General features: G+C 38.1%; 1 protein-coding gene across 3 annotated transcripts; it reads right to left on the bottom strand.

The window, feature by feature from the left end:
- LOC104214069 (sister-chromatid cohesion protein 3) lies at nucleotides 1-24,063 on the bottom strand. 3 transcript variants are annotated; one of them, XM_009763674.2, is made up of 22 exons: nucleotides 23,856-24,063; nucleotides 23,588-23,762; nucleotides 21,516-21,628; nucleotides 20,981-21,121; nucleotides 20,608-20,771; nucleotides 20,295-20,531; nucleotides 20,059-20,203; nucleotides 19,783-19,961; nucleotides 19,536-19,678; nucleotides 19,328-19,455; nucleotides 18,722-18,895; nucleotides 17,864-18,025; nucleotides 17,582-17,782; nucleotides 17,371-17,508; nucleotides 17,104-17,298; nucleotides 16,833-16,977; nucleotides 15,059-15,165; nucleotides 14,786-14,923; nucleotides 14,003-14,265; nucleotides 12,380-12,504; nucleotides 732-1,024; nucleotides 1-178 (listed from the first exon to the last, which is right to left on the bottom strand). In XM_009763674.2, the coding sequence occupies exons 1-21, from the start codon at nucleotides 23,898-23,900 to the stop codon at nucleotides 783-785; spliced, it is 3,360 nt and encodes a 1,119-aa protein (XP_009761976.1). In that variant the 5' UTR covers nucleotides 23,901-24,063; the 3' UTR covers nucleotides 1-178; nucleotides 732-782. The 3 variants fall into 3 exon arrangements, with proteins under 3 accessions (XP_009761976.1, XP_009761977.1, XP_009761978.1); XM_009763675.2 differs by having other exon boundaries at nucleotides 21,029-21,121; XM_009763676.2 differs by lacking the exon at nucleotides 732-1,024.
- Nucleotides 24,064-24,365: the final 302 nt, after the last annotated feature.

Genomic DNA, 24,365 nt, shown 5'->3' with positions numbered 1-24,365 from the left:
TATTGCAAATATAGCTATTAAGAGAAAAAGGATATGAGAATGACAAGAAACCTATTAAATACACAAAGGCTGCACCTAATGTCTATACTTTCAACAAAAGCTTCCTCAAACTAGTATGGTTCACAAGGAAACTGTTTGCTCATGGTGACAGAGAAAAGACCTTCAAAGATTGGAGAACCTGCAAAATCACAAACGGAATTTACTTCAGCTGTCAATTCCAGAAGAAAAAAAAAAGATGAAAATGCTCAGTCTTGAGTGAGATCAACAATCATAATCAAGACCGTAAATTTGTCCCAGATAGAATCAGAGCCTAATAATCAATCATAATATCATATGAAGGAAAGCTCCTAGTCTTAAATAACAGATGTCAAGAATAAGCTGATCTATCCTGTGGAAATTGTGGAACATGAAACCAGTGCCTAAGCTGATCTAACCAACAACAACAACCCAGTATAATCCCACTTAGTGGGGTCTGGGGAGGGTAGTGTGTACGCAGACCTTACCCCTACCCTAGGGTAGAGAGACTGTTTCCAAATAGACCCCCGGCATCCTTCCCTCCAAGAACTTCCCACCTTGCTCTTGGGGAGACTCGAACTCACAACCTCTCGGTTGGAAGTGGGGGTTGCTTACCATCAGAGCAACCCCTCTTGTCTATAATCCCACCTAAGCTGATCTAACCAATTTTAATTAATCATTTTTCTTGCTCAAATTGCCAATCAATGAATAAGTACCTGATACTTTGGAATAGAACCAATCTAAACAGAGACCAGAATGACCAGTTCTCATATGGCCTCAGCTCTCTTTGATGTCTTCAGAGACCTTAGCTTGGATGATGACTTAATAGATTGTATTAGAGGGACCTCCTCTTCGTCATCTTGTTTTTCTTCATCTGCGTCCTGGTCAGATCCACAGATTGATTCCTCGTCTTCGCTAGAAGTGTGCTTGTTAAACAGCTTTTTTCCTTGTAAGTTCTGCCTCTTAGGAGGACGACCTCGACGTCTCATGGCCGAACCTTCCTTACCATCTATAAAAGAACTCACATTAGCCGTCAGTTCCAACAGATCCTATCATTGGACAATACGAAAGTAATGGGCTTTTATGACATTCATCCCTCTATATGATCAATCAACATGATAGCAAGCAAAAGTCTTTGACACCAACACCATGCTTGATGTATAAAAATCAACCCTGCCCATCGTATCTGATTTCACTACCTTAATTTCTGCAATCTTCGCATAGACTACTGACAACTTCGTTCCAAAAAGCAAATACGGTGAGTCAAGAGATGAACAAGAAATTTTGACAGTCAGCAAGGAAACCTCAGAAACAACTAATTATCCACAAGCAAGCCCAAAAGTATTACACCACTAATACCACCTGATTGGATGGCCAATGTTTCACCCCCAATACCCTTTTAAATGTAAAGCTGTCCTACCAAGCACATGTTTGACATCCTCATCTATAGATAGTTGACACCATCAGAATTTCAATATATTTCAGAGATTCAATGTTCAGCTCCCTTATGGAGCAGTTTTGCAGAAATAGCTATTGGCATACATTTTTAATGCAAGATGAAGTGACTTCAAATTCAGGAGATTCTCTAGTAATTAGAGCCGGAAAGGTCTATACAGATCATAGGCACAAAAACAGGAATTGCTGAATGTGCCTTCTTTAAGGAGTGGACAAACAAATTGTGAGAGTTTGCTCCCAACAAAAAAGATTGTGAGTAATTGTGAGACGACATAAAGGAGAAGTCCACTGTTTGTACATCATTGCAGTGGACAAATGTGCATCAATCCTGTGTGCTAGAGCAATTCTTTACAATAACGAGTGATGCCAGCTAACTTAAGAAAATAAGATGACTGGAAGCTGGAAGTAGATAACATATATTAGACTGAACAACTTTCAAAGGCAACATACTGCAGGAGAAGTTGGGGAGGAAAGATAAAAGAAAAGGTATTTCAGTGTGAAACACTGCTAAAGTCTACTAAGTAATGAGAAGAGTTCATTAGCACCAAGTCACGCTTGGGACTCTACAGGGTCTACGGAAACTGCTCTTTTGGTTGGGGAATACGGCTGTAAAATTAGCTAAGATCAGTTCAAGCTACTTGGTTTTGTTTGCAATATAGGCAGACCGCTCGCTGAACCGAAATCAGTTTGGTTTTTTCCCTTTGGGCCTCAATTTAACTTCTAGTTTTTTTTTTCCCTTTTGGTCTTCATATCTCCAACTAGCATGAAAGTGCAGAAACAAGTTCAGTTCCGTTGGAAGTATTACTTTGGTTGATACACACTCAATTGCAATGACTTGATGAGAATTTATCAGCATCTTCATTGTTCTTAAATGTGAGTTCAAAATCTTAAAGTCCTTTGCAGATACTAAAGGTCATGTATCATGTGGTTTCGTTAATTCAACATATCCTGCCATGAAGTGCCACCGATATTCAAAGGTAAGTTTTATAGAGCGGTGGTTAGACCAGCCATGTTGTATGGGGCTAAGTATTGGCCAGTTAAGAACTCATGTATCCAGAAGATGAAAGTAACAGAAATGAGGATGTTGAGGTGGATGTGCGGACACACTAAGATGGATAAGATTAGGAATGAGGATATTCAGGAAAAGACACGCTTGACCCCCATGGATGACAAGCTGCGGGAAGCGAGGCTCAGATGGTTCGAGCACGTTCATAGGAGAAGCCTAGATGCCCCAGTAAAGAGGTGTGAGCAGCTGGCTTTGGTGGGTACGAGAAGAGGTAGAGGACGGGCTAAGAAGTATTGGGGAGAGGTGATCAGGCAGAACATAGCGTGGCTTCAGATTACCAAGGACATGGCCCTAGAGAGGAAGTTGCGGAGGTCGAGCATTAAGGTTGTAGTTTAGGAGGTAGTTGTGCATATCTACGACACATCAGAGTGAGGCTAGTCTGATAGGATTTTGTCTTAGACTATTAGTGGTTAATGTCGTGTTCACACTGCTCTTTTGTTTCTCATAGTGTTAGACCTTATCTACATGTTATTGTTTTGCTTTTCATATATTTTTTGGTTCTTGTATTGCTGTTATTTTTTATATGATTTCTGATGATGGTACTGATATATTGACTCTTGAGTCGAGGGTCTATCGGAAACAGCCTCTCTACCGCTCGGGGTAGGGGTAAGGTCTGCGTAGACACTACCCTCCCCAGACCCCATTAGTGGGATTTCACTAGGTCGTTGTTGAAAATGGTGATAACGATACTGTTATTGAAATCTAAAAAGTGTAGGGTTGCACTGCTAAACTTATTCGGCAAATTGCTTAGGAACTGAATCATGTTGTTCTGTTGTATAAAAATGTCTAAAACTCAATTTCATTCCTCTTAACTGTTCCCAATACGCATAGTTTTGATTGATGAGTCGCCAGCCGATGTTAACGAGAAGCTGGGAGTTTGGAGACAGACTCTTAAGTCTAAGGGTTTCAAGCTGAGCAGGACGAAGACGGAATACCTGGAGTGTAAGTTCAGCGCTGAGCCGGGGGAAGTGAGTGTGGATGTGAGGCTTGAATCATAGGTCATCCCAAGTAGAGGCAGCTTCAAGTACCTTTTTTTTTGTTGGTTTGTTGGTTTTGTGGGGGGGGGGGGGTCGGCGAGGATGTCACACATCGTATTGGGGTAGGATGAATGAAGTGGAGGTTAGCATCTGGAGGCTTGTGTGACAAGAGAGTGCCACCGATACTCAAAGGTAAGTTCTATAAAGCAGTGGTTAGACCGGCCATGATGTATGAAGCTGAGTGTTGGCCTGTTAAGAACTCACATATCCAAAAGATGAAAGTAGCAAAAATAAGAATGTTGAGGTGGATGTGCGGGCACACTTAGGAATGATGATATTCGAGAGAAGGTGCACGTGGCTCCCATTGATGACAAAATGCAGGAAGCGAGGCTCAGATGGTTCGGGCATGTTCCGAGGAGAAGCTCAGATGCTCCGGTAAGGAGGTGTGAGCGGCTGGTTGTGAAGGGCACGAGAAGAGGTAGAGGGCAGCCTAAAAAGTATTGGGGAGAGGTGATTAGGCAGGATTGGGCAAGGCTTCAGATTTCCGAGGACATGACACTTGATAGGAAGATGTGGAGGTCGAGTATTAGGGTTGTAGGTTAGGAGGTAGTTGAGTCTTACCTTACTTTGTACCTTTGTAAGACTGGTCTGGTAAGGTTTTTGTCTAAGATAACTAGTGGCAATATTGTGTCTTACTATTTCGCTTTTCAGTGTAGGCCCTATTTACTAGTTATCTCTTTTGCTTTGCATCTTTATTCTGGATTTCATATTGTTCATATTTTTCCTATGATTTCTGTGGTGATACTAATATTGTCTTCTTTTGTCTTTTTATTTTCTTGAGCCGAGGGTCTTTCGGAAACAGCCTCTCTACTCCTTCGAGGTAGGGGTAAGGTCTGTGTACACACTACCCTCCCCAGACCCCACTAATGGGATTTTACTGGGTTGTTGCTGTTGTTGTATATATTCCAAATTTTTCAAGTTTTTAGAAGAAAAAAGCCAAAACATGAAATTTCATCCTGAACCAAAAGATGCCTTAAAGAAATGAACCTAGTAAAAGTTGAAAATTTAGGCTAATTCTGTGTAAAACCCCGTAGATTTGAATCTTCATCATGCTAATTAAGGGCCTAAGCATGTAATTAAAGTGTTACAAAAGTGTTAACAACATTACATGATGCAGGTGATATGATCGAGACATGAATACAAGTGTTTGAGATAGCTTGAAAGGTATTGAAATTGAAGTAGTGGACTAGCCAAAGGAAACCAAAAATAGAAGTTGAAAAAATGAAATTAAGCATCAAGGGTGTCTCTTGATAGTCTCGCGCCGCGAAACACCTGTCCTGCCCATCATCAGAGTCTCGTGGTGGCATCGCGACGTTACGGGACCTCATCTAGGAAAATAGATATTGCAACCTCGAACAATACAATTTGCCAATTTGGCATATCGTAAGCCATACCGCAAGGGAGGGGCTTCGCCGGGACAATGGCGTCATGCCCAAGGAAAGTGAATTGTGGCAAGGCAAACACGCGGATGCCCATGACTATAAACCGACAACAATAGCATGGAGAGAGAATGAGAGGTTGGTTTTTGAGTTAGGGCTTGGAGTTTAGAGTGAGAGCTCGGCCAAGGGATTAATTCCACATTTCCATCAAACAAGATTCTCAATTCTCCCCAAGAATTCTTCAAAGTAGAAATTTTCAAGATTTGTCTCCAAGAGAATGAACATTGTTGGACGTTAGAAGTGTCAGGGATTGAAGATGAATAAGCTAAGGCTAAGGTAAGTTGAGGCCTAACTTTCTTGTGGCGCTTTCCTCAAACTACATGATCAATAAAGCTTTTAAATATGATTTGAATTGCTTTCTCAAAATATATATATATATGATTTGAATTGTGGACACATGCTTGCCGGGAAGTGGGTGGTTCTCGCACTTCAAAAGCATGGTGCGACAGACAATTACTTCCCCACAAGCATGGTTGACACATGCTAGAAGCTTTCAAAAAGAGCTATCTAGTTGACAATCGAATTTGTTAAGCAAAATCATTGAAGTGATTCTATAAAAGTTGCATGATTTACATGACACTTTTTTTCCATTTTTTTTGGGAAGGTAAATATTTATTATAATAGTACCAAGATGGTACTATATTAAAGATACAGAGAACACTCCAAAATAACAAACACTCCCTACACCACACCTAGCAAATCCAAGAAATCCATAAACTGATACAAATCCATTAAGGAACCACCCTTGCACCAATAATATAAATTATGAATACCCCAATGGTACATAGCATAACATATTAACAAATAGGCTTTATTGTTTTTACACCAGAAAAACTAAAACCAGCCCTTTTCTATCTCTTTCTCTGCAGATGACCCCTTCTCTCCCTCTTTTATTTCTCTTTTAGAACTTAGAACTTCCCTTCTAGTTCTCTGCATTTAATCACTTTTCTAAAACTAAAAAGGGCATCAAGCAAAACAAAGAAGTAAACGATAAACTTAGTAGAACCCCAGATATAGGAGAAGCCATTTTCAGAACTGTAGCTCAAACATGTAAATTTACCAACTTCACACAATAGCCAGCTAATAAAACCCAATTGCAAAATACTTATCACATTTCCATGTTTGTCTTGTTGGGTGTATGTATGTATGTAGGGACATAGAGTCGATACCTTAGCAGATTTCTGCTGTGAAAGAACTTGAAAAGTTATCATCAATTTTGACTCCCTCTTCTATAATTTTCCAAAGCACAGTTTAATTCATGCCATAGTCCAAAACAGATTGACAAGATTCTAAAACCCAGATCAAGTTTTACTTCTAGAACTCAGAAAATGAAACACAGTAGAAATCACACAGGAAAATTGGAACTTTTTAAAATATTGATCAGATACTTCAACAGAAACTTCTGGTTCCTTCTCATTAAAAAAATTTCGAGATTTTGCTGCATCAAACTTTGATGCTAGGAGTAAATGGCAGAGATAAAATTGGATATAAAGACTGAAAAAGGTGGAGAAGAAATTGGGAATTTTGGTGAAAGACCAAAAAGGCCCTATTCTAATGAGTTGACAGGTGTTTTGGCAATTAAAGCTCATTTGAGCTTTATTTAAAAATATTAGATGAAGCTTGAACATCATTTTAAAATTCAGACCAAATCTAGACATCCTAATTTTAGATCTGCATGTACACATCACTTATGCGCAAATTAATATCAAGGATATGTTTTCAGGGTTCTTGGACTATAGAAGAGTTGTTTTCGGAAAAAGAACCCAACTGCTTGCTTTTACAAACAAAATAACCACTTGTTCTTCAAAAACAAATGGAAGGAAAAGTGGAAAAGAAAAAAAAGACACCTCTTTCTTGAAAAATAGTGGGTCACATTAGGGCACACTGCCCACAAAACTGGCTGCTTCATTTCTTCCCCTTTTTCAGTCTAGCAAAATTGAAATTTGGCCCTACTATTTTATTTCCAACAAATTTTTTTTTCCTCAACAAAAGAATATCCAGAAATACATTTAGAGATTGTTTGGTTCACATATTAGTTATGCAAGTATTATAATGCAAAGAGTTTTTATGCCGTGAATCATAATGAAGGGATTGTTATACAGTGAATAATAATGTAGAGATTGTTATGCAATGAATAATAATGCATGAAATGTTAAGTAAGGTTATTTACTTTAAGGGCGTCCGTATTAAAAAAACATGTATTCTTGTTTCAAATTATCCCGCATAAAATACATAACTTCTAGCGTAACTTAATGCGGGTATTGTTTAATACCACAAACCAAAAGCTGCATAAGCCAACCAAACGCCGCATTAGTTAACCGGGAATTATGTTTCCTAATCCCTCCAAACAGACATTGTATTAAATGCGGGATTCAATGCTGGAATTATTTTCCTAATCTCTCCAACAAAACGACCCCTTAGTAACATCCAAAGATATATGACCGGTCTTAATCAATCAATTTCACAAAGATAGAGATTAGGTGACATTATTTTCCAGAATAAACCCCACCCAGTCCTCCAAAATTGTGTTAGGTAACATCCAAAGATATATAACCGGTCTTAATCAATCAATTTCACAAAGATAGAGATTAGGTGACATTATTTTCCAAAATAAACCCCACCCAGTCCTCCAAAATTGTGTTAGGTCACAAAAACAGTTAACAAGCAGCAGAAAAATACTATGTAGCCGCGGGAAACAGAACCAGTCGCCGGAAAATAAAAAAGTTGTCGGAATGTGATGAAACTTGGAGGGTAGAGTCGGAATTAGTAGGCGAGCAATCTGTCCTCGAGGAACTTCTCCAAAAAATGATCGGAAAAGGTCGTACTCGTCGGCGCGTGGGACCATGCGCTCGCCGAAACCCTAGCTTCTGACAACGCGTGAGGGCGTGTGAGGCTGCTTGTACCGGAGAGGTTGAGTGGGGTTTGGCCGTCGGACGATGATGGATCTTTTGGTGGTGTTGGATTTTGCACAACACTGACGGAGAGAGAGATGACGCAAGATAGCCGTGAAAGTCACCGGAAAATTGAGGCACAGTGACTTTCTAATGCGTTCTATTTCTCAGATGTGTCTCACCACCAAGACTCTGATACCATGTGAGAAATAATACACAGAAAAAATGTTATGTTATTGATCTACCCTAACTATAATACAAGTACCCCTATTTATAACAAGACACAATACCTACGTTACTCACTATTGAAGAGAAGATCTCCTTGGCTCACGACGTGGCTTTAAGTGATAGGGGATTTTAACCTAAAGACAACATAGGAGGGAGGGGGGTCAAAAGAAAGTCAGGATATGGCAAAAGCATCTTTTTGGATTGAATGGGCTTTAGTGAATCATAATGAAGGGATTGTTATACAGTGAATAATAATGTAGAGATTGTTATGCAATGAATAATAATGCATGAAATGTTAAGTAAGGTTATTTACTTTAAGGGCGTCCGTATTAAAAATACATGTATTCTTGTTTCAAATTATCCCGCATAAAATAATACATAACTTCTAGCGTAACTTAATGCAGGTATTGTTTAATACCACAAACCAAAAGCTGCATAAGCCAACCAAACGCCGCATTAGTTAACCGGGAATTATGTTTCCTAATCCCTCCAAACAGACATTGTATTAAATGCGGGATTCAATGCTGGAATTATTTTCCTAATCTCTCCAACAAAACGACCCCTTAGTAACATCCAAAGATATATAACCGGTCTTAATCAATCAATTTCACAAAGATAGAGATTAGGTGACATTATTTTCCAGAATAAACCCCACCCAGTCCTCCAAAATTGTGTTAGGTAACATCCAAAGATACATAACCGGTCTTAATCAATCAATTTCACAAAGATAGAGATTAGGTGACATTATTTTCCAGAATAAACCCCACCCAGTCCTCCAAAATTGTGTTAGGTCACAGAAACAGTTAACAAGCAGCAGAAAAATACTATGTAGCCGCGGGAAACAGAACCAGTCGCCGGAAAATAAAAAAGTTGTCGGAATGTGATGAAACTTGGAGGGTAGAGTCGGAATTAGTAGGCGAGCAATCTGTCCTCGAGGAACTTCTCCAAAAAATGATCGGAAAAGGTCGTACTCGTCGGCGCGTGGGACCATGCGCTCGCCGAAACCCTAGCTTCTGACAACGCGTGAGGGCGTGTGAGGCTGCTTGTACCGGAGAGGTTGAGTGGGGTTTGGCCGTCGGACGATGATGGATCTTTTGGTGGTGTTGGATTTTGCACAACACTGACGGAGAGAGAGATGACGCAAGATAGCCGTGAAAAGTCACCGGAAAATTGAGGCACAGTGACTTTCTAATGCGTTCTATTTCTCAGATGTGTCTCACCACCAAGACTCTGATACCATGTGAGAAATAATACACAGAAAAAATGTTATGTTATTGATCTACCCTAACTATAATACAAGTACCCCTATTTATAACAAGACACAATACCTACGTTACTCACTATTGAAGAGAAGATCTCCTTGGCTCACGACGTGGCTTTAAGTGATAGGGGATTTTAACCTAAAGACAACATAGGAGGGAGGGGGGTCAAAAGAAAGTCAGGATATGGCAAAAGCATCTTTTTGGATTGAATGGGCTTTAGTGAATCATAATGAAGGGATTGTTATACGGTGAATAATAATGTAGAGATTGTTATGCAATGAATAATAATGCATGAAATGTTAAGTAAGGTTATTTACTTTAAGGGCGTCCGTATTAAAAATACATGTATTCTTGTTTCAAATTATCCCGCATAAAATAATACATAACTTCTAGCGTAACTTAATGCAGGTATTGTTTAATACCACAAACCAAAAGCTGCATAAGCCAACCAAACGCCGCATTAGTTAACCGGGAATTATGTTTCCTAATCCCTCCAAACAGACATTGTATTAAATGCGGGATTCAATGCTGGAATTATTTTCCTAATCTCTCCAACAAAACGACCCCTTAGTAACATCCAAAGATATATAACCGGTCTTAATCAATCAATTTCACAAAGATAGAGATTAGGTGACATTATTTTCCAGAATAAACCCCACTCAGTCCTCCAAAATTGTGTTAGGTAACATCCAAAGATACATAACCGGTCTTAATCAATCAATTTCACAAAGATAGAGATTAGGTGACATTATTTTCCAGAATAAACCCCACCCAGTCCTCCAAAATTGTGTTAGGTCACAGAAACAGTTAACAAGCAGCAGAAAAATACTATGTAGCCGCGGGAAACAGAACCAGTCGCCGGAAAATAAAAAAGTTGTCGGAATGTGATGAAACTTGGAGGGTAGAGTCGGAATTAGTAGGCGAGCAATCTGTCCTCGAGGAACTTCTCCAAAAAATGATCGAAAAAGGTCGTACTCGTCGGCGCGTGGGACCATGCGCTCGCCGAAACCCTAGCTTCTGACAACGCGTGAGGGCGTGTGAGGCTGCTTGTACCGGAGAGGTTGAGTGGGGTTTGGCAGCCAACCAAACGCCGCATTAGTTAACCGGGAATTATGTTTCCTAATCCATCCAAACAGACATTGTATTAAATGCGAGATTCAATGCTGGAATTATTTTCCTAATCCCTCCAACAAAGCGACCCCTTAGTAACATCCAAAGATATATAACCGGTCTTAATCAATCAATTTCACAAAGATAGAGATTAGGTGACATTATTTTCCAGAAAAAACCCCGCCCAGTCCTCCAAAATTGTGTTAGGTCACAAAAACAGTTAACAAGCAGCAGAAAAATACAATGTAGCAGCGGGAAACAGAAACAGTCGCCGGAATCTGCCAATAGCCGCCGGAAAATAAAAAGGATGAAACTTGAAGGTAGAGTCGGAATTAGTAGGTGAGCAATCTGTCCTCAAGAAACTTCTCCAAAAAATGGTCGGTAAAGGTCGTACTCGTCGGCGCGTGGTCTCACGCGCTCGCCGGAACCCTAGCTTCTGACGACGTGTGTGGGCGCGTGAGGCTGCTTGACCGGAGAGGTTGAGTTGGGTTTGGTCGCCGGACGATGATGGATCTTTTGGTGGTGTTGGATTTTGCACAACACTGACTGAGAGGCACAGTGACTTTCTAATGTGTTCTACTTCTCAGATGTGTCTCACCACCAAGACTCTGATACCATGTGAGAAATAATACACAGGAAAAATATTATGTTATTGATCTACCATAGCTATAATACAAGTACCCCTATTTATAACAAGACACAATACCTACGTTACTCCTATTCCATGTAGGACTATGCTTATTTACATAACAACTAACTTACTAACAAGAACCACCAAGGAAAATCAAAGAGCTATAAAATTAGTAAAAATTGGAAAATCGGGAAGGGGAAAAAAAAAAGACGACTTCCAACACGCAACATGAAGACTTCTTTTAAAGTTGTTTTACAATTCAAACATAGCTTCTGAACTATTACTCATGCTCGTTTTTACACTCATACCCTTGTGACTTCCTTCTATCAAAGGACACTTGGAACTTGGTAGAACAACAATGGATAATCAATCTAATAAAATGTTTTAGTGACTATTCTCTAGAGCTCATGAAGAGTAATGACATTACCACCACTAAGATAGGAATTTTAAAAATAAAAAAAAAATTAAAGATAGGAATTTGCCAAATAATTGTTATGATACTTGAGGTAGTGGAGACACTTACATTAGGAACATTGGTGTTAATTACGAGTCTGCTTAATGTGTTTAGGAATTTGTATGTTAGTGACTTAGTGTTCAGACAAGTGTGAGATAAAGAGTATTTCTAGTGTTAAATAACTCTGATTTGTCTTAAATAACAATGAGTATTAGAATGAAACATGTCTAAATAGAGCGGAATGCACACAGAGTGCTCATATTCCGAGCCTAACTAATTTTTATGATTGAGGTATTGTTATTATTGTCGACTAATGTGGCACACAACAGGATTGGACATAATCACTTTCGAGTTTCACTCCACTTACCATCACGGGCTATCCCAAAATGACAAGGAAGTGAACCGCATGGCACTTATTTAATAGTCAAACCAACCTCCTTTTCTATTTATAGCCCATCAGGCATTTGTTAGACTTCGTGAGCAAACCAACCTCTTTTAAGTTTTTGATCCCCCCCCCCAAACCACCCACCCACCCAAACACAGTTTCAAACATCCTAAGCATGTGCTTACATACATCAGTTCTCCTCTTCCACAGGAAAAAGAAAAAGAAAAAGAAACCCTTTGGGAGTGAACTCAAACTAGGACTCACTGGAGACCAGAGCCATTTACGAGGAGTGAAACAATAAAGAATAACTCGCAAATTAAAGAAGCACACAACATAAAATGGGAGAAAGACAGGAGAGGACAAACTACAGCAAAAGATAAATTCAGAAAATTGAAAGCATGTGTACCTTGTAAACCTTCATCCTTTGCATACTTCTCACAGACTGTGTCTACAAATATATGATAGGGTCGCCAACCACTTGGATCTTCATCCATATTAACATTTTCAGTTCTTTTCTCAACATCTTTCAAGCTGATCACATGAAAGTTGAATTGATAGTCTGTACCGTATGATACTTATAATAACAAAATAGCATTGAAAGATTAAATGATGACAAGACAGGATTGCTAAGGCCGCTCTCTCAAGGACAACCTTAAAAAAAATGAAAGAACGCTAAAATGTAAAGCCAATACAATATTCACCATTGACATGCCCAAAAGCAAGAAAACATTTCGTCCAATGAGACAGCTATAGCTGATCATTAGTAAAGTTTCATTTATTTCTTTGAGACACAATATAGAGTCCAAAAGTATCAACCTCCTATATCCTTGATCTCAGACACCAGTAACGCAGTAAGGCTGTAGTTGAGAGTAAGCAGCAGTCATAGCTAATTTAAGTTCTGGGCATCCCCCTACTTTTTAGCTCAGTAGATCTTGCAAGAAGGTATGCCCTCTTCTTTATAGGTTAAACATGGTACACCCTAACACTTTTCTAGGCTGTTGCTTCCATTTTCATTTTCTTTTTCGCTAACGGACCAGGACAGCTGAAAGTAGGATAGACAGAACAAGGAACTCTTCACAATAAACTCATTTTATCATAGACTATTGAGAAGGAAGGACATTTTTTTCCCATCCCTTGGTATTGGTTCCTATAGGCACCTAAAAGGTTTGCTTTTTTCCTTAGCCATTCTAACAGCTGAGAATTTGAAGAAATAGAAGATACTTCACATCTACTGGTGCTTTGGGTGCAAGAAGTCGCGATAAAATGTCAACCACTTGCATTTCACAGTCATATCGAATGCCAATTGTGGAACACAGCGTGGAATATGTTTGGCACCAGGTAATGCCGGCTACCATAACAGACTTATTCTGAGTTGGGAATTCAAGAGGAAAAGGAGTAGATATGGAAATGGCTCCTCTAGCACTTATGCGGCTAATATGGAAAGAAAAAAAAAAAAAACTTTGAAGAAGCTAAACTCCTATGTGCATATCAGAGGATCATTTAAATTTTCTGCAAGTTTTTGGAGCAGATACGCGATTCCAATTGACAATGAAGATTGGGTAATCTTTGTAAGAAATCACATTTTCTCTAGAACCTGCACTTCCGCATACTGCTTGTATACGGCTAGTCCCCTATCATATCAACAAAATACTTCAACAAAAGCACTTCATATTCTTTAAACCAAAAAATGAAAAAGAAAGGTTTCTGAGCCTGCCACAATCACGACAGTTCAAGCCCCAAAATATTAACGGGATGTCTCAATTTTCAGGCAAATATCTGACCAATCCACATCTAAATCCCACCCCTGGAACCAAGCCGAATACAGTGTTTCAAGCTCCTTCAATATTCAAAATCCGAGGAATGCCAGAAGATAATCCCTTATTTTCTCAAGTTGTTACATACCAGGACTCATGTACAATTTTAAAAACCACACTTGATAGATCATCTAACATGATTAAAGTCAGGATTACACAGCATGTTAACCTTTCATTATGTGACTAAAAAGGGGGAAAATAAGTTAAGCTCTTACATGTCCATAATATCTGGCGGAGGAAGTTTGGATATGAAATGCAGCACGGCACCATCTAAGAAAGATAAATGTTCTGGAGCATCTGAAAAGGCATATTGAATGCCTCCTGTGACAATATTTAGAACATCTGATCGATGCTTGTTTTTAGCAGCCTTTCCAAAAGTTTTAGCAAGCTCACTCGCAAGATCTTCACATTCTTGAAATGTCTTTCTTGCTGAATTGTCATCATCAGAAGAAAGTACCACTAAGTACCGTTGATATGCCTGCAGAACCGGAACAAACATGCTCAACCACTCAATGAGGGGGGAAAAATACTATTTTGCTGCCAAATTACGACCTTGCTTCCTTTTTGAATCTAACATGTATACTTTCTTTCCAAACAAAGAATCTAACATGTATTCTTTCCAAACTTTATTTACTCTGAATCATGTGGCTAGCTGAGTTAAAGTGTTGAAAGCCACCCAAAATAACCAATAAACTGCCAGGAGAAAGGCCACCACAATAGCAGACAAGGACATAGACATGCCTCTTTTTTAAAAGCATGAGATTTGTTAATCCTAGCTCTTTGGATCATAACACACCCAACTTAGACACACCCCAATAACATGAAAGATATACACCGACAACATCTCAGCCAAACCAAACTGCTCAACCATATGATTATCCAATTTTGAAACAATTTTTTTCTGCTGCAATTTCATCAGAATGCTTACCGGTAAGCCAACCTTCCAAGTGACCAAAATAAAATAGAAATCATCTCAGTTAAGAAGTAATGATACTTACCTTCTTTAGTGCCTCTAGGAACAGACATGCAACATCTGCACCTTTATTCCTTAAGACTGTTAGCAAATGCTTAATGACCTCAGACACACTTGTTCCATGCATCGCGAAACGAGATACTATCTCTGGAGCAAGATACTCCTGTAGACATAGTTTACATTGATGAAATATGTCAGCAGCTGATAAAGAAAATTAATGGTGAGGCACCAAATCCCCAAAGTATATCTAGTAATTAAGTTCGGAACAATCCAACTATGAAAAGAGAATCCACCTAACCTTAGGAACTGCCTCAACAGCAACCAACTTCGCCACAGCAATGATTATAGCATCTCGATTTGTCTCCTCAATGTATTCCCTATTAGAATCATCTTCTTCAGTCTCATCTGTTTCCACGTTAGAAGATAAATTAAATACCCCAAAGCATCCATCAGGTGAAAAAAGAAACCCTTTCCAGGGTTGAATGGATAGGTAGTGTTGGAGGCTGTTTTGGAAATTGAAAACACTTTATTTGGTTCAGTTGAAAAGAATGTTATCCTTTCATTGACACCTCTAGATGGACAGTGGAGATCTATTTTTCCACCACTACTCAAAGGTATATTGATGATCTTCTGCTTACAGATTACGTGCTCAAGTTTTTGCAGCATCTTTTTTTACGATATATAAATAACAGATTTTGTGGTCAAGATCGCTCATGAAAGTAGCAGAGATGAGGATGTTGAGATGGATGTGTGGGCACACCAGGTTAGATAGGATTAAAAATGAGGTTATCTACGACAAGGTGAGTGTGGCCCCTATTGAGGACAAGATGCGGGAAGCGCGGCTTAGGTGGTTTGGTCATGTGAGGAGGAACACAGACACCCCGGTGAGGAGGTGTGAGAGGTTGACATTGGAGGGCCTGCGGAGAGGTAGAGGTAGGCCAAAGAAGAGGTGGGGAGAGGTGATTAGGCAAGACATGGCGAGCTTCAGCTGATCGAGGACATAACCCTTGATAGGAGATATGGAGGCCGAGGATTAGGGTAATAGAGTAGGTAGTCTAGAGTGTTCATAACAGTAGTATTGGCACGCAGTCTTGCCTTGTGTTGGTAGTAGGTTTTTATGACTAGCCGTTGTTTTCTTTCATTGTTGATCACCTTACTATCTTGTTGTTTTTATTCTGCTTTTATATGGCTTTTTGGTGATGTCCCTTCTTGTCTATATTTTCATTGATATGGTGCTTATGCTTTCCTGAGCCGAGGGTCTACTGGAAACAGACTCTCTATCCTCACAAGCTAGGAATAGGGTCTGCGTACACACTACCCTCCTCAGACCCCACGGTGTAAGATAATATTGGGTATGTTGTTTATAAATAACAGTTTTGCACGTGTCACACTACTTCATGATGTAAGAGCGCATACAACAGAAAAAGGAAAGTAAAACACCTCTTTTCCTCCTGTTTGGTTGTGTTGGGAGCGGAGTGTACTAGTTTCTTCTTAATGATCCTTTTCCATCAAACAAAAAAAGCTAGAATCTTCATCTAGGAAGTAATGCTAGAATAAAGATGGATAAAAAGGTCTCCTTTTAGAAATCAGGCTCCACAGCATGAAGTAAACAAATATAAAAATCAATGCACAACAACTAATTCTTTCAATTAAGATACAGCATGAGGAAATGAATTGACTTCAAGAAAAATATACATTTAGCACTCAAGTTCATGTGACTACTCAAGCACCAAAGTGTTTCCATAGTGACCATAATAATGATGATTAGTTTATATCTAAAAGCAAGATTTATCTAAAATTGAAACTACTAAACTTAGCCATAGAGCTTTAGTGGCACCTAAACAAGCAAGTACATATCAGCACTACATGGCTTGCCAATTCCAATTCCAGCTTTCTTTTATAATTAAAAGTGCTGCAATATGAAGTACGATTGCTCTAGAATCAAGCTATTCTATAGTTAAAATAAAACAATAGTGTTAGAGCCGTACTATTATTCCTATTTACAACAGTAAGATGTGAGCTAGAGCTGTCACGCCTTTAGAGTAAATAGCGAATGAGCAAGTTAAGACCACCTGAAATATGTAGTTGGTGTTCACCAAGCTTCCAGAACTTTTGAAGAATGGATTCATCTGGAGAGTACCCCAAAACTTCTAGCTCAGTGGAAGCAAAGGTTGCTTTCCTGAACAGACACCATTGTTCTGAAAGAATAACACAAACCTGGACCAAGAAAACACAAACTCAAATTAACCAAAAGAGAACAAAGGCACTAATAGGAGATAGCTGAACATAGATGTTTGGAAATTACATATGGTCGGATGCGGATATTTGAGAAACAATGCTTACCCTACATGCAAGATGATTCGCACGAAGACCTTCAGGAGATTCAGTAGTCAGGAAGGACTCAAGTAGTTTAAACAAGGTACTGCGCTTGGAAATTAAGGAAGACACTGATTGCTCGGGGACTGTGCCAGAGTTTATGATAGAGTGTAGGCACCAGCAAACATGCAGATGCATGTTGAGAAGCAGAAATCCAATTACCTGAACAGTAAGCCAAAGCAGTTGTGTATTGGCAAGATTGCAAAAAAAATTAATTAAAACAACACCACCCACCTCGTCATCAATACTTCTGAAGTTTTTAAGAGTCTCCGCAAAATCTTTATACAAGCTTTCAATGGAAATTTGCCTTGACAATTGAAGTTCATACAATCTTTTCAAATTAACAAGCAGTGAATATTCATCATCACCATCCTGCAACAACAAAGCTTGTAGATTTATCCAAAATGCACCAATAAAACACATAGAATAGCAATTGAGCCCATACCACAACTTCTTTTATTGCAGATTTAAGTTTGACAATGAGCTCATCCTCAATCTCCTTTAATTTGTTAAGGGCAAAGTCCTGTAACTCCCCTCGACTCTCAGTGGCACAGAAGCCCACAGCTTTTACACAAGATCTCAGAGCTTCCTTCTCACCATGCTTAAAAAATGCCTCTTTCATCAGAAGGACAGCAGATTTAAAATTCTGGAAAAGAAAAAGAAAACAAGTTACTTCGTATTGGCAATCCCTAAACAATTCATCATCATAAAAGTTCCTCAAACGCACCTGATCTTGTCTTTTAAGAGAATAGAGCTCAAGGTTCATATGAACAATGATTTCGAGTAGATAAGGAATTTTTGCTTTGTCAGACATAAATTTGCGAAGAAGCTGCGGATAATTCCTCATCATAGCAACGGTTATATCACGTTTACAACTTTCAAACATTTCCTGCCGATTACAACGTAAGAAGTCTAAGAATTCTGTGTTCAGGAGTATAGTATGCTCTAAACAACACCAATATAATTTGTCATTGACAAAGAACACTAATGAACAAATCAATCTCAAATAATCTAACACCATTCTGAACTTAAGGTAAGAAAACTCAATGACCACATAATATCAAAACGACAGCATCTGGAAGATCATCCTGTAAACAGCTTTTGACACTACAAAGCAAAAAGAGTTGCTGTCCTTGTTCTATGGTGTACATGAACATAAATTGACTGAGGGCACTATATTATCACTCCAAGCAAAATAAAACGTCTTAATGCTGGAAAGTGTGAAATATGGTAACATGAAGGAAAAAAAATGAAAATGGCACCTCTACCATTGAATAATACTAGTAAGTAATAAGCTTTTAAAAACGTAGATGGGTGTATTTTTTTGAAAAACCAGATGAATGTATTTAAGCAACTGACCTGAAAGATAAATTGTGGCACAGACACTACTAAAACAGTACAGATCAACCAGGTTGCAGAAATATCACCAAACTTATTGTTTCACAAGCACTTTGTTGGAATCCATAATCAAGTGTAAACGGTGAAGTTTGAAGCACAAATATAGCAAGTGTAAATGGTGAGGTTTGAAGCACAAATGTAGCAATTCGCAAAGAGAGTATCAACTAGAAGAACTAAAGAACCTCACCTTTTGTGCTTTAGTGTAATATTGTTTTCTATTATCACTAGCAGGAACAATCTTCTCCCCGACTGCCTTTCTAATTGATGCAGCAAGCAACCGAATTAGGTTTGTCGCATCTACATCACTTAGTTCAGCTGATGGCTCTTCCTCCAAGAGCATAGACAGGATACACTTCCAATCCTGCAGGGACATAATTTTCAAGTAAATACTTTCCTAGAGTCCACCCACGGAAACCAGGATAGGCAGGAGACCCTTCTCAAGTTATCGTATGATAACAAGGATAATAGCTATCTAATCAATGGAAATAGAAAATGCAATTTAAGGCAAGTTGTAGGAAATACTAGTCTGACCAAACTACAGATAATGTAATTACAGCAATAATACTAAAAATCATAGGGAATACTGGTCAATTCCAGATATCATACAGTAATTTATAGTGTGTATAAAACTAAGTTGAGCCACTAGATTCTGGAAGTCTAGGTATAGAAGATGTAGACTCACTGAAAGTTGTAGGGAAATACTACTCTGACCAAACTACAGATATAATATGGTGATAGTAATTTGTTCAGATAACATCAAGCCTTAGATCAAAAGATGGTGTACATAACGTACTTTCATGGCATCCATATACTCCCAGATATCATCAATGACATACATGCTCAGCATTTCGTCTTTTGAGAACTCTCTCAATATGCGCAGCAGTCTACTCAGATGAACCTCAGAAGAATCAGTATTATCCCCTGACAACTTTTTGTTATCAATACAATTGTATTAATCAAGCAAATAGAAAGCACATGATGCAGAACAGGGTGATAAAAACCTGAACTAGATTGTGAACTGTTCAATCGCTGGGCAATCAGATTATCATACACTAGTGCTCCAATGGCACGCCTGATATCTGGTGGATCATCAATTAGCAAATCATATAATGAACTTAATTCTTCCTCGGGAACAAGTTGATGTCTGCAAAATAGAGAATAGCTTGATAGTAAAGCACAACTAACAACAATCTGCTGGTAACAATACTAAAAAGCAAAATCTTTGCCCAAAGCTAGAATTAACATTACCTTATCAGTTGTTTCACAAGTCCTATAGCACATACTGCCACGGAAATATCAACATCATCAGCAAGCTCGATCATTCTTTTATAAAACCTCTCCGTGAAAAGGCCAAGAGATGGAACATTATCATTCACCTCATAAAGATTTTGCAGTGCAAGGACTGAAGCCTTCCTTACACCATGACTCTTCAGAGGGGAATAGTTAAGAGCCAAATGCACAGTTAGAATTTTCAAGTTTATCAAAAGAGGATTGAAGATAAAATCAAACTGGATATCCACTTACTTTATCATTCAATGTCCATCCAAGATATTTCAAATACAAATCCTGCAAAAACAGGGAGGGGTATGACAGGATCCAAACACCCAATGACTGTATGCATGCCATTCTGATATCTGGTTCGACATCTCGATAACGGTGCATAAATAGCCTACAAATTCAACATACAAAAAGACAAAACAAAATCGGAAATGTCCCTCAAGTGATCAAAAAAATATGTATCATTAACATAAGGTCCATACCCGGTAAATATCTTCCGCATCATCTCCTCTATTATTGTTATCTTTTCATGGGTCAAGGATAATCTTTTATTTAGTGATTCAACTCGAGGCCCATCCACTTTCTTCTTCTTTTCAGCATTTAGCTGCCTCTGAGTGGTTTCGCGCTGCGCACCAAGAACTTTGGCAACGTGTATAAAGGATGTAACAAGTTGTAGCCCCATTAATGAAGCAACCTGACGATATACTCTAGGAGGGGTGCTGAAATGCACATCACAAGACAATCAGCCAAAATAGTCTACCTTAAATTTCGAACACATGAATACAAACTACTTACCACGATAGTGCAATCACATAGTCCATGCACTTGTCAAACAAGACCTTATCAAAAAGTGGTCCATTTTCACATTCAGCAACCAAAGTATCCCAGAAGTAGACAAGGTTATCTTTGAAGTTGTTGAAGTCCTTCTTTTTTGAACTTTGATAATCTTCAACTTCACCCTAAGGTCCAAAGGAGATCAGGTAAAATAACAACCACATGTCTATGCATGAATGTCATGGGCTTAATGCATATTGAACTGACACCAAATAATAACACCGACCAGAAAGTTCATGTTTAATGCACATAATGAACTGACGCAAATAATCTTTACCAACCAGAAAGTTAATGTTTAATGCATATTGAACTGACACCAAAAAGTAATACTGACCAGACATATTAAGTAAGAAAATCTCATGAATATGATGGATGAAAATACCCTCTTAGCCATGTTTACAAGAGCAACTACTACATCATCAACATCAGTTTGGTCCAAGAAATCTTCTTCAATATGATATTTTACTCCGCAGGCCTGCAAAACCACAAATTTCCACCCATCACGTCACATCATCAAAATGGAACCTATTTATGGCTGATACGCGGACAGAGGAAAAACAATACTCCCTCCGTTTCAAATTAGATGAGATACTTTCCGTTTTAGTCTGTTCCAAAATAAATGACACGTTTCTTAATTTGGAAATAATTCAATTTTAAACTCTTCATTTTACCCTCAATGAGAAACTTTTATAATCACACAAATGTCGTGGCCCCACAAAACTTTTACCCCTTAAGCTTTTAAGACCACAAGTTTCAGAAGTCTTCTTTTTTTTTCCTTGAACTCTATGCCGAGTCAAACTACCTCATCTAAATTGAAACGGAGGGAGTAGTATGCAAGCCGTAGAAACATCCACATATTATCAGATTACCTCAAACATCATGCTCAAGAGTCCAGCTATTGCGGCTTTCGGGTTCTTCTCATAGTGTTCCACCCAATGCTTAACCACTAGAGGAATTAGTCTCCTATCACCTTTGACAACATCTGCAAATAAAGGAGTGAATGCCCTATCATCAATGTGAGCAAACCACCATAATAGTACAATAAAAGGAGTCAACAAAGAGAAGATAAAATCTAATTAGAATCAGATAACGAGGAACTGAAACAAGCAAGCAAGCTCAAAAAATACTGACTACCAAAGCTTCCAATTGTTTCATTCCATGAATAGGAAGTATGTCACCTATAAAGAACAGGATTAGCTGAAGTGGCCATTTTTTTTGGGACTGGAAAAGAATAGTTGAAGTGACTTTTCAAAGAGTAATGAGTATTTCTTATGGGATAATAACAGAAGGCCTTTGATTATGGTTTTGGCAACTTCAAAATGCTCCCATAGGATTCATAATAGTATACAAACTGCCCTTTTCTGAGGTCATATACTTGGGAAGTCACTGATTGATAGAAACATCGAATGGAGCAGGGCAAGCTAGCTGCTTGACCAATCCAATTCATTGGTCCACTTTTACTTTAAAGAATCTGGAGCAGAATGAAAAATCACCAGGAAGTAAAGGACTGAACCTAAAGGATCAAACAAGACTCCTCTTGTCGACATCCTCCATTGCTTCCCAGGACATTTGCTTCAAACTAAACATCTAGATCGATAAAGGTGAAAGTGCAAACACAACATGTATTTGGGAGGTAAACTTGACGAGTACAAAAATGCTTTCCAAAAAGTTCATAAAAAGGAGATATAAAGATAATAAATATAGAAATACTTGAAGCATCTTCTTCACCAACTGAAATACCCATAATGATGAGTGTTACATTTGTCCAACATTTCATGGATGAAATACGCGTTTTTTCATTCAATAGGTGGAAACGAAATGCAATAGTAATCCAAATTCTACCACTTGCTATTGTAAATTAGAGAATTTTCAGAAAATTAAAGGACCATTACTTCCACTAGCAATTCAAAGCTTTTACATACTCTCAAAGTCTTCTTAATTCAACATTAACCTAAAATCACCATAAGGAAAATGGCAGCACAGTAGTCAAACTCAAAGCCATAACTTAACTCACACTTTCAACTATAATTGAGTAGCAAACGCCTAAAATTTCCATAAAATCTCAAAATACCAAATTTGCCATAATGAAAACTACACAAAATTGGTGAATAAAAAAACTACATAACATTAGTCAAACTAGACAATCACAACCTCCATTCAAGTTCTCAGTCAATCGAGTAGCAAAAGCCTAAAACTTCTCTGGTATCGAACTTCAAAATCAACCAGAAATTACCATAATGAAAGCAACACAACATTAGTTGAACTAAAATACAAACTTCCATATCCACTTTCAACATAATGGGCTAGCGTAAGCCTATAATTTCTGTAGTCCCAAAATCACAATAAACCTGAATTTAAAAGAATGGTATTATAACATTAGACAAACTAAATGACCACAACTTCCATCAGCAGTTTCAACATATATAGTAACGCAATCCTAAAACTGCTTGTCTCAAAATTCAAAAATTAATCTGAAATTACCAAAACAATACAAACTAGAAGACCATAACTTCCATTCATTCTTTCAACATAATCGAGTAGCACAAGCCTAAATCTACTCTACTCTCAAAATTCAAAAATCAAACTGAACTTACCTTAATAAAACTAACAGGACTGTCTAAAATAGAAACCATAATTCCACTCACACTTTCAACAATAATTGAGTAAACCAAGCCTAAAAATTCCATATATCCTCAAATTACCATAGTAAAAACTACAGAACACTAGTTAAAACTAGAAGATCACAACTTCATTCACACTTCAACATGATAAAATTTCAGAACGGTATGCAAACTAGAAGCCTATAACTTCCACGGCGCCTAAATTTCTATAGATTCTCAAATTCAAAAAATAACATCAAAACTATAGTTATAAAAAATAAAATAAAAATAAAAATAAAAACAAAAACTACACCACAGTAAGTAGTCGAAATTTGTAGTACCAATTAAACTGAGATGAGCATTTCTAGAAGCAGCAGCCGCAGCAGCTGAAGTGCCTGCTACAGCCTTACTCCGCTTAGCTCTACCACGAGATTCTTCAAAATCGTCGGACGATTCTTCTCTCTCCTCATTCACATTTTGCTCCTCGTTAACCCTAGTTTGAACTCTCGTTCGTTTCTGTACACGATTAACTCCATAATTAGGGCTCAATTTTTTACTTACTCAAGGAATATGCATAAATATTGTAGAAACTGGGGGGGAAAAACTCACCGTACGGCGATTCGCCGTTCCCGACACCACTGGTTCCTCCTCCATGAACTGCTGGTACTGTTAAACCCTAGAAAGTAGAACCCGAATCAAAAAAAGGGTGAATGCTCCAGAAGAAGGAGAGATTAAATTAGAAAATTGGTGAGCGAATGCACCGAATTGTGGAATCGGAGAGCGTAATGCATAAACTTCTGTGGCCATTTTGCCGGTAAGGATAAAAGGAATGCTAAACTAAAAATAAAAAAATTAATAAAAAAAATGATTATACTTTTTATATATAATAATTTGAATTGTTAATTATCATAAATAACTTATAATACTTTTTGTATAATTTTTAAATATTTATATTTTGTTTCAAAAAACTTAAAGAATTTAGGTTCAAATTTACTTCGAAAATTAATCAACTTAACACACGTACTCCGAAAAAGTTCAAACAAATTGAAACAACTAGAGTATAATATAATTCTCTTCGAAAATATCACATTCTCTCACTCCATTTCGAAATACTTTTGG

This window comes from Nicotiana sylvestris, chromosome 8 (assembly GCF_000393655.2).
Source record: "Nicotiana sylvestris chromosome 8, ASM39365v2, whole genome shotgun sequence".
Classification (NCBI taxonomy): Eukaryota; Viridiplantae; Streptophyta; class Magnoliopsida; order Solanales; family Solanaceae; genus Nicotiana; species Nicotiana sylvestris.
This window is presented reverse-complemented; position numbering and strand designations above follow the sequence as displayed.